The sequence below is a fragment of the Dromaius novaehollandiae genome, chromosome 5 (genome assembly GCF_036370855.1).
Source record: "Dromaius novaehollandiae isolate bDroNov1 chromosome 5, bDroNov1.hap1, whole genome shotgun sequence".
In the NCBI taxonomy this organism is placed as follows: Eukaryota; Metazoa; Chordata; class Aves; order Casuariiformes; family Dromaiidae; genus Dromaius; species Dromaius novaehollandiae.
In genome coordinates this window covers 53,091,217-53,103,942 of record NC_088102.1, presented here as the reverse complement: position 1 = coordinate 53,103,942, position 12,726 = coordinate 53,091,217, and the positions used below count along the sequence as shown (strand labels likewise).

At 40.1% G+C, this 12,726-nt stretch overlaps 1 protein-coding gene across 3 annotated transcripts; it reads right to left on the bottom strand.

The window, feature by feature from the left end:
* Positions 1-1,604: 1,604 nt before the first annotated feature.
* DHCR7 (7-dehydrocholesterol reductase) lies at positions 1,605-11,813 on the bottom strand. 3 transcript variants are annotated; one of them, XM_064512833.1, is made up of 8 exons: positions 11,795-11,813; positions 8,524-8,629; positions 7,157-7,379; positions 5,910-6,000; positions 4,986-5,199; positions 4,307-4,511; positions 3,276-3,407; positions 1,605-2,701 (listed from the first exon to the last, which is right to left on the bottom strand). In XM_064512833.1, exons 2-8 carry the CDS (start codon positions 8,619-8,621, stop codon positions 2,237-2,239), a joined length of 1,428 nt encoding a protein of 475 aa, XP_064368903.1. In that variant the 5' UTR covers positions 8,622-8,629; positions 11,795-11,813; the 3' UTR covers positions 1,605-2,236. The 3 variants fall into 3 exon arrangements, with proteins under 3 accessions (XP_064368903.1, XP_064368902.1, XP_064368901.1); XM_064512832.1 differs by having other exon boundaries at positions 11,713-11,812; XM_064512831.1 differs by lacking the exon at positions 11,795-11,813 and adding an exon at positions 11,764-11,790.
* Positions 11,814-12,726: the final 913 nt, after the last annotated feature.

Below are 12,726 nucleotides of genomic sequence, written 5' to 3'. Positions count from 1 at the left end.
AATTGCTGAGGTTTCCAGCTCACGGACTGCATAGTTGCTGCATTTTGTACAGGGTGCAACGTAGAAGAGATTCTGCTTTTCGTTTCTGATGGGCAAGAAAATGGTGTCGCCCTCTCCAAAGTGGAAGTGCAGGTGAAATCAGAAGATGCAGTAAGATGAGCTAGTGACCTTTGATGTTAAGGATTTGTAAGAGCCGTTATTCCACTGTATTACTTATCCAAAATGCTAAAAATCCCTAAAGCAACATGTAGGCCCTAGGACACCTACCTTATGGTAAGATCAATGCATAAGTGTCACACACACAGAAAAACTGAATTGTACCTGTATAAGCACCAATATAACTAATGCTGAACATATCCATCAGGTTTAGCACTGCCAGTTGCACTACCAGTTCAGTGCTTAAACACGTGGGTTTTAAACAGTATCTGGCAACATAATGACATGAAGTTTGTAACCAGCTCTTTATCAGACACACTTAAATAGCTTTTTATTCCATAGGAATACTTTGGGATTTGAGAGTGGAAATTGCTGCTATTTAATTGTTATATTGAAATACTGCTACCACTTATCTAGAAAAGCTCACAGATCCAAGGCTTTTATGTCTTTGCATTCTCTTTCTCTGATCACATCCACACCACTAGATAAACTTGGCCAGTGCCCAAATTCTGCACCCCTCACCTCAGTCCTGCAGGCCTCAGCCCGCGGTGCATGCAGGCTCACATCCTTTTTGTGCCTCGTGACCCTTCAGAATCACAAGACTGGGTTGCCTGTTCTGCTGACACAGCAACGTGGTGAACAGCAGGGTACTTCTAACACACGTCACCTGTGTTCTGGTAAGGAATTGGAGGAGTTACCAGATACAACTCCTCCTAGCTCCATGAAAATGCTGTCAGTAACAACAGTGTCTTGTATTGAAACGGTTATCTGCAAAATGGTGACAAGTTATCTGAGGTCTACGGATGGTATTGACACTACAGCTAGAAGAACTACATACACTTAGGCATCCAGCTCTGAAACAAAGCCACACTACATGATGCATTTATTTTCTGGATTTTGAGAGACACTTTCTCCTGGCAAACCTATCCTTTCAGGGAGTACCGCAACAAAACTAAAACACATATCCACCAAGACCCTTCATTTAGAGCTCCCATGAAAATCCTGCAACTCCTACAAGAAACTGGTTGACACAATCACCTACTTACTGTAAAAGCTAGCTATGTATTTATGTGTGAAAAACCTTTGTGTCTTTTCTATTTGTTTCTCTTTTATCTGTCGTTGAATCAGCTTTTTGAGGTTGCATTCTTTGAAGAGCTTTGAATCCTGCAACTTTAAAAGATAACTATACAATAGAAGAAAAGAAAAATATAAAAAGAAAAAAGGAGGTGGTTTTTTTGTTGTGAAACCAGGCATTTATTTCTCAAAGTTTTACAAATAGAATTTTAGGCAAAAATGATAGGGGACCAAGTTTTCTATCCACATAAAAGAATTCAGTGTATGCTCAGTACCTCTGCAAAGCAAGTTGGTTTCAGTATCAAATACTACTCACTTGGTCATGGACCAAACTCTCAAGTGCTGTAAACAAATATACCTATTCAGCTATATCAATTTACATCAGCTTTCAGAAGTATTTCTATGAGCTTATACCAGTCTTCCTGCAGCACCAGTTTATGATCAGGTTCAGTATTACCCCAGTTAACCTCTTGAAAAGCCACAAACACCACAACCTTCTTTTGAGAGTTATTGACTGTAGATCACAACTGTTACAGGCATAACCTGTGCATAACCATGTTGCATAACTGCTTTCATGAACGGATCAAGCACCTGTTTTCCTCCACTCCTATTTCACTGGAAACTGGTTTGAGAACCCTACTACTCTGAATAGTAAAGCCTCCTCCCAGCATAGGAGAGACTTCAGAAATATGAATACATGCAACTTTTCTTCAATTCCAAGTTAATTTGGGGGGGGGGAAGGGGGGGAAGTACCAAGGTAAAACAGACTTGTAAAAAGATCAGGATATTTCAGTGCCTCATTTCATTTACTTTACGTACAGTGTGACTGGTTACTAGAAGCATGTTCTTCAAGTACATGAAGAATTGCTGTCCAGCCACCTTTTCTCCTCCAGAGCATTAAGAGTTTCCTACAGAAACTGGTTTTGAAGGCTTAACTGTGCACATAAGCTCTTTTTGTATCCCTCAAAAAATTTCTTTTTTGTTTCCTCTGGATTCTGTGTTAGTCTTAAAACATTCCTGGTATTAGCCGGTAAGGCACTTTAGTAGTATAGCGCTTCCAGTCCTTCCCATATTTGCTGAAACAACGGTGTTCATCCCTAATGCAACGGTGGGTTAGCAGAATAGCCATATAGACAATGTAGAAATAAGGCAAGATATGCGCAAACCCACAAGTCAGGCAGTAGGCTAGGGAGCCCATCAGATCTCCTGTGTAATTGAAATGGCGTGCCCATCCCCAGAAGCCTGAGGTCATCAGTTTGCTGTAGTACTTTGTCCCATCCACGGATGTGTAGGAGCACTCGATATATTCCGGCTTCCTTCCCCATATCTTGCAGTTGCCATTTGTACGTCGAAAGAGATCTTTCTGGTGGTTGGTCACTCTGAAGATATAATAGCCAACCAATCCCAATATCAAGATCCCTACAGCATTAGCTGTGCCAAGTTGGACAGGGTGGTAAACCAAATATAAACCCTGAGGAGTAGAAGAGAGACAATCAGTGATTTACTTGAAATACATCTTTTCCTCAACCCTGAGTGCATGCTCAGGATGCCAGACTAATTCCTTGACCTACAGTGGCCCAAAATAGGTGAGTAGAAAGAATAGGAAAATCCACTGAACCAGTAAAACCATAGAGATTCTTCAAGAAGTTCTGCATCCTACATCCCCTCTCCCTTTCCAAAAATTACATTTAATGTGGGAACAATAACGAGGGAGAAGTTGTGAGGGTACATACCAAATGCAGCAGAATAAAAGAATCATACAGGAATACAAACAAGAGACCAAAAAGATTTAGAAAAATATACAGACATGATAGACAGTGACAGAAAGGGGCACGAAAGAGGAGGAGGAGAAGAAAAGATGTCAATTGCATGTTGGGACAGCAGGCCCTCCTACAGGTGAATTGCTCCCCACACAGAATGTTGTGATGGCTACCCCGTTGTCAAAATGTCTAGAAGCAACTTAAGATACAAATAAAACTGCTGGGGAGAATGTTTCTGAAAAGTTTTTCCTTTTAGCCCGAACACTTATTGTACCGTATTTTTACCTGCAGCGTATAGAGGTATGGTAACCAAACACAGTCTCCCCAGCCCAAGTACCATCCAAAATGATCGTGGCAGATATCGATGGTTTTCAAATACCAGGCTTCATTCCAGAAGAAGTCCAAAACATAAATACCCTGAAACAGAATGATTCTGCTTAATAACAGAGCACTGTCATCAGTCATCTTGTTTAATACCATTGACCTAATCTTTCTGTGCTGTCTTGTGGTAATCTCTCAAAACTGATCTGTGTTTTTATTTTACCACCTCAGAAATATGGTATTAAAAGGAACATATCACACACAGAAGGAAGAACTATACTACATCTATACAGCTAAAGCAGTAGTAACTAATGCAAATGTTCTTCATGTACTACTGTAAGGATACACTACTCAGGAAATGTGCCTGCATTTGACCACCCTGACTCTCTCCAACTTGGAGTGTCACGCATACCAACAGTGGGAATAGAGCTTCTATCAAGAGGACCCCCATTTGCACATATGAATGAATAAATCCAAACTATTATCTCCACTAATTACTTTGGGGTCTATTTCAGGGGAATGTACAGAACCTGACTAGCAATTTTTACGTGCGGAGAGATCAATAGTTGGACCCTTCTCACATCAAAAAAGTGGAGCTAGATGTGGTGCTACATTTAGAAAAAACTGCCCCAATCTTGCTCCAACTGAAGTCACAAAATTTTTCCATTGTTCTCTTTGGATTCTAGATCAGGCTATACCTGTTTCTAGAACACAGGTTCAGAAAAGTTTCTCTTAATTTAACCTTATACTGAAGTCTGTTCATGCAGGCAGGCCCATACCACTGGTAGCACTACGAATGAGTGCACTAGAGCATTGTCAGTGGCACTCTGAATGAGTACAAGCACCCAGAGAAACAAGTCCCAGTGCATCAACACTGAATGAGGCTGTTCAAGCCAAGAAAAATAGTGTAAGTTCAATTTCAAGGCAGAGAGTTTTTCTCCTTCAGTACTAGTTTATTTCCAATTTGGTTTCTTATTTTCCTCCTCCAAATTTACCTGAAGGACATTGACAAGGATCATGGAGTTGGTTACTTGACCATACAGCTCCTGTTGTTTAGCAGCATAGGACAGGTTAATTAGAGTCCAGGCTACAATACCAGGGCGCCCATTGAAGAAGAGCTTGAAATCAAACCACTTTCCTATTCGAGGGTTAAATTCAATCCCCATCATGTAGTCATAAAAAAAGTTGCCAGTGAATTTGCTGGAAAGCATAAGAGATTACAAATTAATGCCGTTATACACAAGTTCAGGTAATTGCTATTCTGTCTATACATTTCACTTGATTTCCCAAGGCATTTAATGTAATGATAATAAAAATCATAAAATCAGGTCATGTTTGCGTTGGACAAATTGATGCAAAGTATTACATTAGTAAAGATAAATTTGAGCTTCAAAGCATTCTATTTTACACTCGGTATTACTTGTGAACTGTCTAACTATAACCTTATTCTTAGTCTCAGATAGGAATGGATGTATCCATGATACTGAGGCTTCCACAGTCACATGACATGCAGCATGAAACACAGAGGATGGTGCAAATGAAGTAAAGAACCACAGTCCTACCTTGGCCTACCTGTCTGTGCCCATAACATACATTCTTTCATTACTATTCTGTGCAGCATTCAATGTATATGTCAGATCTCCCAGTATTCTCTCATTATTAAAAAACACATACCAATCTTTGGCATTAGTAGGAAAAAAGTAGCCTTTAAGCATTGCAAATGTGGAAACTACATATCCCAGGATGTTGGCACACCACAGAAGAGGAATCCAATTGTCAAAAATTATGGTAGGTGAGAAGCAGTGGAAGTAACAGGCATTTGCAAACCAAAGCACATGGGTAATGATCCAAGCCTGAAGTCCATTGATTTCATACTTATTTACTACACCTAAAAAGAGAAGGAAAAAACACCGAATGTTACCATGATATTGCACTAGTACAGCTTTTTATCCAGAAAGCTGAATCAAGTGCTCAATAAATGGGCAAGTTCTCCCCACTTCCCTTGAATTTCACCCTCCCAAATGTACACACTTGGAGGGTGCTCACATGGCACCTTCACAAAGGTTTCATTATACCCTGGTGTAACTGTCAGGCTATGTTAGACTGTGCTTTTTTCTTCACTCTCTTTTCGCAAATAGTGGTTTTGGAATCTCTCCTAAAACTGACTAAGGTCTCAAGTTATTCTTTGTTACACTTAGTTCAAGTCAGTTTTTTTTTTTAGCTTGAGTCTCGTAGGTTAAATTAGCTGCAGTAGGTGTAGCCGCATTGCAAAATATTAGCAATAGTCCCCCAGTGATCTTAAGCTCCAAAATTATCACTCTGAATTTTTCCACCATTGCTGGTGTGGTACTAGCCATAGTTCACTTAAGGATGAATTAATCACCTAATTGCACGATCAGTATTTTTACCAACACTAAGAAACAGAAATTCTGTAAGTTATTCTCAAAGTTTTTTGTTGTTGTTGTTTGAAATAAACATATAAGAAAGGTGAAAACATTTATGTCCACATTTCGTCCAGATATATATTTTTTTAAATAGAGAAATACTATAATTTAAAAAGAAGTGTATAGTATGGGTAGACTCTAAAGAATACCTTACCAGCAGGAGTAACAGCACCTTCCTGTATACCTCCTACATATCCAGGAAGAAATTTATGGCAGAAATCAGGAATGAAGACATACAAAATCACCTAAAAGAGAAAGAACTTATTAACAGAGAGAAACTAGACAAAACCCAAAGAGCACTATCCCTTTCATACACATACCAAAGATGATACTCAGCAGTTTCAATTAAGCATTGGTTAAGCAAATGTTGCAAGATATAACTGATGTGCTTTTAGACTAGTAATACACCCTTTAGATACTTCATATATGGCTATCATTCTTCTTTTGCAGGGTGGAAGGAAAATTTGCTAACTAGCTTCAGGTTGTTATCCTTTAATTCTAAAGTTAATCAGTATTATGTGTAAGTTGCTTGGCAAATTGGAAAAAATGGGAGAAGTTTGGTAAGTATGAAGATATTTTACAAATATAAGTTATACTTCATATATCAATGTCCTTTTATATTCTGTCTACAGAAAATTCTACCCCTTCTGCAGTGTTTAGTATATAAAATTTATCATATATTTAATTAAAATAACTGTATTTTCATCAGGGGCTCTTCCAGAACGCATTCTTCTATGCTATCTGACCTTATGTTTGTGTAAAATGCTCAGACCACAGAGCAGCTATGGGAGCAAGCAATACTGGCATGCATCTGGCTGCATGTTTTCCGATTCATTGCTGGGCACAGTGTTTAAGCATGGTGTGATATCATACTAGGTAACAAAAAACTGTGCTCGTGAAGCAAACTTCCTTCACAGGAGAGCAAAACTGGTACCCCAACCATTTGAGGACCATATAACCTCTTGGCATTTTTTGATGGATTGACATCATTGACACCCAACAGATTACGTTTCAATCACCTAAAAATTCCATATAATTCCAGTTAGTTCTACCCTTGTTTCCTCTCAAGTACAGACACACGTGCATGCTTGAACACACAAACACATGCACACTGTCCTGCCTTTATTCAGCACTGCTGCTTACAGCTCTACAGCTACTGAGATCCATCATACTAGAACACCGTACTCTGTTGACAGCAAAGGAATATTTGGGCCTGTGCTCAATGTATTTACTTTTCAAGTATATAATCTTTGTTTGGATTCCAAATAGCCATGTAAAATAAGAAACACCAAAGAGTAAAACCCATGTGACATTCCCTTGTCTTTCATGAAAAAGGATTAATCGAACAGCTGGTTTTAAAGAAAGAGCCACTACCATCTATATCGTAACTCAGTAACATACCTGGAAAGTGACCCAAAGGATATAAATGCCAGCAGCCTTGTATGTCAGTGTAGGAGTTTTGTTCCAGATGTCGGACAGATGTGTATTCCCCATGAGCAAGTCAACAAGTGGAGTGATCAGGGAGCACTGGTACTGGTCACAGGACATTATGAAGTAATATACGATGAGTGGTGCAAACATGAGCAGGAAAAGGATGCTTGCCAAAGAAAACCAGTCTACTTCCCTGTAATCCAAAACAGAACATTTATTTTCCAACTTTCAATTGGAACAGTGGGTCTGATTAAGACAGGCATATTTTTTCAATGGACCTTCTAGACTAACCAGGTGAAAACTGGAAATATTTTGAGGGCACAAATTTCTTCAGATCAAACAGTTACAAGTTGCATACTTTACCACAAACTGTAATAAACCTATGGTAGCGAATCAGTGTGACAGAATAGAAAACATCTCCCCCCTCCCGAAACAGGCTATTATTGCCATCAAATACATGAAGACAGTCACTGGGGATATAATTTGTAAAGGGTTCAGTTAGAGGTGGTAATAGAGTCACAAGCATATTAAGCAAAGCTTGGAAGCACAGAAAAGACAGACTCTGGACAGCTAGAAATTGAACTTTTTCTACCACACACTGTCTGTAGTGGCAAGCCATATAAAAATGCACATCTCAGTTTCCAGTTGCAATACAATACTCTAATATTTGCACAATACTTTGAGGACAAGGATATGGGTCATGAATCTTGCTATAGCAGGAGACATCAGCTGGCAGCACCACAGATGGATGTCTACTTTATAACTCTGAGCAAATATTTTGTTACACTTTTGAAGAACAACAAATGTTGCTGATTTTTATGATGAGTTTTCCTTTTTGCAAGCAGAAGTGTGCTTTAATCCAAGCCTTCTGGCAAAAATAGTTGTTTTACACAACTGGGCACTGGTAGATGGTCTGAAATATCCAAACAAAGATACCTTCTTTGCCTTGCTTCTAAATATCTCTTTAAAGATAAGCATATTCAACCCAAACAAGCTGGCAAAAAAAAAAAAAAAAAAAAAAAAAAAAAAAAAGACTTCAACATGAATTTCTCTTCCAGCTGACGAGTAACAAGGCATTACAACATTACACCACTCAGCAGAACAACAAAGTGTCAACACACTAGCGCATGAAAGGCAAAGCAAGGCAAGGCAATGTTTTGCATTACTGTTTACAACTTGCTGTAACTGGCACCTCTTACTACAACTCATTCTGTGGAAGATCAGTGCAACCATCTTTTATTAATAGAGTCAAGCTTAAAAGGAAAGTGGCAACCATAGGAGTAGGTATAAACCAATCTGAAATACAGTGATTAACTAGGGTTATCAGCTTCTCTCACCATGCTCTTCCCCACTGTCCTTGAGATGTTTGAGCACCATTTTGGATACTTTTGTGTCTTCTTTCTTCAGAAGATCTTTTCTCCTGAAGGGCAGCCATGCTTTCCTCTATGAAAGAAAATATTTGTGGTATTACTCCAGCTGGTTCTCAGTAATTCTTTTCAGTTTGATTGAAGAGAATCACAAAAGTTATTAAAAAACATTCTATGGCCTTCTGATTACAGGAAATTCGAGAAGAGGTTAGGAAGGAAAATAAGACCCCCAAACTCTTACAATCTCATATTCAGCAAAACATTATCAAACTATTGATGCCAAAGTACTCCATTAAACTTGGTGCTAACTGGAAATGTCTTTTAAGCCATATTGTACAATACATGGCTTGTTATTTATACATGAGATGCAAAAGGGAAAAAAAACCCCAATGTTCTGACACATTCTTATAAACCTCTGAAAATGAGTGTCTGCAATGAATTGCCTTTCCTAGAGTAATTGCTACTGCAGTAATATCATGTGTATTGGACCTTGCCTAATTACACATTTTCGTCAGATCCCTTGCTTGATACACACTAGCTACACTGAAGAAAACAAGAAGACAGCTATAATCCCATCTGTATCAGAAATGAGTCAGAATTGAGAATGACTTACTAGATAACCGTGGAACATGCATTGCAGATTTTTTTTTTTGCTTTGCCCAAATATTTATTTTCTTAGGGATCATTATCATCCCATAATCTGAACATTTGGTAATCCCTCTTCCAAAAGAAAAAGAGAAAAATCTTTTTCATAAACTTTGTTTGTGTCTTATGGGAAGATTTGGATTCTAAAACACATGGAATATTGTAGTTTACTACTCTGAAGAGAATTTGCTAACAGTTGCTGGTTTTGTAGGTGTTCAGTCTTTGATATTTTAACTAAAACCAGAAATCAGCACTTACTTCTACTGAAACAGAAAGGACAATACAACATATCAAGAAGGAGGAAAATGTCTAGATGCCAAAGCAGAAAGATCTCAAACAGGATCAGCCCAACCACAAGGATAATGTGCCATCCTCACATTCAAAATACATAGTATGTTCTGTAGAAATCTCCACCCCATCATACATTTGAATTAAAATGCTTATTTTTGGAAGTAATCAGAAGAGCAATATAATGCTCCCCCTCACTAACTTCACGAGGCAGAAATCCTAAAGAAGGAATGCAAGAAGATACACGGGGTGCAGAAAGCTTACATAACTTATTAATAATCCTAAGTAGAAATACTAACCAGTAACCTGTCTTTCAGCGGAAAGATTTTAAAATACTGCCAAAGGTAAAAAGCTTGGCTTGGATTTGACCCTGAAGTCTATGTTTTTCCAGGTATCAACACCTTCACAACAAGGCTTCTATAATGCAAGTAATGAACCAATCTAAAGATAAGCATGCATAAGAACAGGAAAGACAGGAGATTTACTGTACCAAGGTTAGGAGTGTGGGACCTTACTCCAGCAATTTTTGTTGGTTTAACTTTACATAGCACCACAAATTCATACTGGGAACAGTTACAGCACCAGCAAGAATTTTGCCAAGACAGAAAGGCTCTTATTCAGCAAATAACAGAATTGGAATAATTTAGACTGGATGAGACCTTTGAAATCATTCAGTCCAACTCCATCCCTGCTTGGAGCAGGGTCAGCATAGATGAGGCTGCTCAGAGCCTCATCCAGTCAAGTTTTGAATATTTCTACGGACTCCTCATGACATTTCTCATTTGTCAGTCCTTTTGAGGAAGGGGACATAAAAGATCCAGCACAGAAACCCTAACAAATTATTAGAGACTAGACTGAAGAGTCATGAAATTGAGTCCTGGTCAGCAGGTTGAGAATCATCAACAGGGTTCAGCTTTCTTTTAGGCTCTCAGGTAATGAAACAGCCTGGTTATTCTGCAGAGCTCAGCATACTGGACTTGAAAACTCTGCTCAGGCTGTTGAGCACTTGTAAAAAGCCTGTCTTCTGCTGGCAGCATGTGGGATTTTGTGCAAGGCCCATACACATCCAGTTTATCAGTAATCCTACCAAACAGTGCAGAAACATGACAACCATGTGATTACTAAACCTGGGAACTGGGTAGATGAGAAAGGGTGGTACTGAGTCAGAGCACATGTGGGATCCATACGTTTCACCTGTTTAAAGATCAATAACTGTCAGTAAATTTTACCTTTCTGTGAGGCGACTTGAATGAGTGCTTGCTTAGGTCCTTGCCCTAACAGCTATACTCTGGTATGACAGAGAGTGCTGCTGGCAGCTGAGAACCTCTCCAGGTTCAGAAGTTTTCCCACAGACCTTAAAGGCCCGCTAATGTTTCTGAATTACGACACCTATTGAAATCTTACTCCTATGCTAAACACTTACTAGCTATTGAAGCTTCTTTATACACAAGGTTCCTGTGACCCCTCTAAACTTTAATTGGTTCAGGACACTCTTGACACATTGCTTTCCTAAGCCCTAGTGAGCTTCTTAACAAGAGCCTGAAGCAAAATACACAATTTAAAAATCACCTGCACAGAAAAATCCAGAGACATACTCTTCACCTGAATCCAAATTTCAAAGTTTAACAATGAAATACTCTGTTAAAGACCATACCAACCCATCAATTCACTTGGAAGCACTTTCTTTCCTTTCAGTACCTGAGCCACATATTTAATATACAGTTCATAGGCTAAATTTCATATAAAGTAGAGTCCTTTCAAGCATCAATATTTCACAGTTGTTTGATGTTTTTCATCAGCATGCTCTGGAATTACTGAAACGGAATTGTGATTAAACAAGCGTGGCAAAAACCACGATCAGATTTTTTTTTCCCTGCAAAAACACGATGGACTCACATCTATCAATATATATTTAAAAGAAAATGTCCTAGCTGAAATATAATATTCTAGGAAATCGAATCTTTTTGCATATCAGACGAACACAGCAGCTGGTTACCAGGGCTAATTCAGCAGATTCCCCATGAGCAAAAATGACAACACTTTCCTATACTCTAGACTCTGTGTATTAGACACATACGTTTTGGGGAATATTATTGGGGGGGGGGAAGGAAAAAAAGGGCGGTCGGAAATTAGAAGCAAGCTCCAGAAGCAGGGGATGTTTATCAGATTTACTACAAAAAGCTACCTTCCAACTACACTTTATCCCCCCCGAGGCCCAATACGCACCTATAAAGCGCAGCCCGCCGCGGCCCCCCCGCCCGCCGCTCCCGGCCGCACCTGTCCCCAGCAGCCCCGCGGCCCCACTCACCTGCTCCGCCACCGCCTCCGCCGGGGGGCCGCGCCCCGCCCCCGCCCCACCGCGCCCCGCCCCCGCCCCACTGCCCTGCCCAATCCCCGCCGCGCGCCGCCCAGCCCCGCCCCCGCCGCGCCCTCGCATTGGTGCGGCGCGCTCAACCCATGGGCTGAGGCCACCGGGGGACGGGGCGGGGCGGGGCCTGGGCCCCTCCTCCTTTCCGAGCGCCCCCGGCAAGCGGGGGTCATTCAAGGTTGTTCACACAGATCCTCACCGCAAGGTCTTTGTGCCGCGCTTGGATTAAAAACTGCTATGTTCAACGCTTTTCAGGGTCTTTCACTTGCACACGTTGTGCTTTTTGGGCGTTTTCAACCCAGAAGTTGTGTTTTTGATTATAGTTCGGAGTTGCTAAATTTCACAACTTGTATTTCCAGTCTGGTGATAATCAGTATTCTTCTTGTGTCTTCTTTTGTCTGGATACTTGTGAAAACATCACCTTTCAATGCATTTCTGAGAAGAAAACAAAACAAAAAACTCCACACATTCAGTAAATTAGTATGTTGCTATGACTGCAAGAATCCGTAAGGGTGTTTCCTAGAGTGTAACACTAAAAGCCAAATATGAAGACAATTAAAATCTTACTGAAAAGCAAATGGCATGATTCTAGAAAAGAATAGCTCACACCTTCTCTCTGCACAGGTTTGCCCAGCAGGAGAAATGAGAGAACTCATGGGCATGGAATGATTTGCTTGGACTCTCACAGGAGATGAGAAGGCACATCAGCCACCGGCTTCTCAGCACCCATTAAATTGCTCTAGGGCTTCTGCCTAACTCCAACTCCTATTCATGTGAGGAAGCAAGCCAGAAAGGACAGGGTGATCAGGATAATGGGAATTCTGGTAAGTAATTATCACCTGCCCCTGTGAGCTATTTTCCCTCCGCTCTTC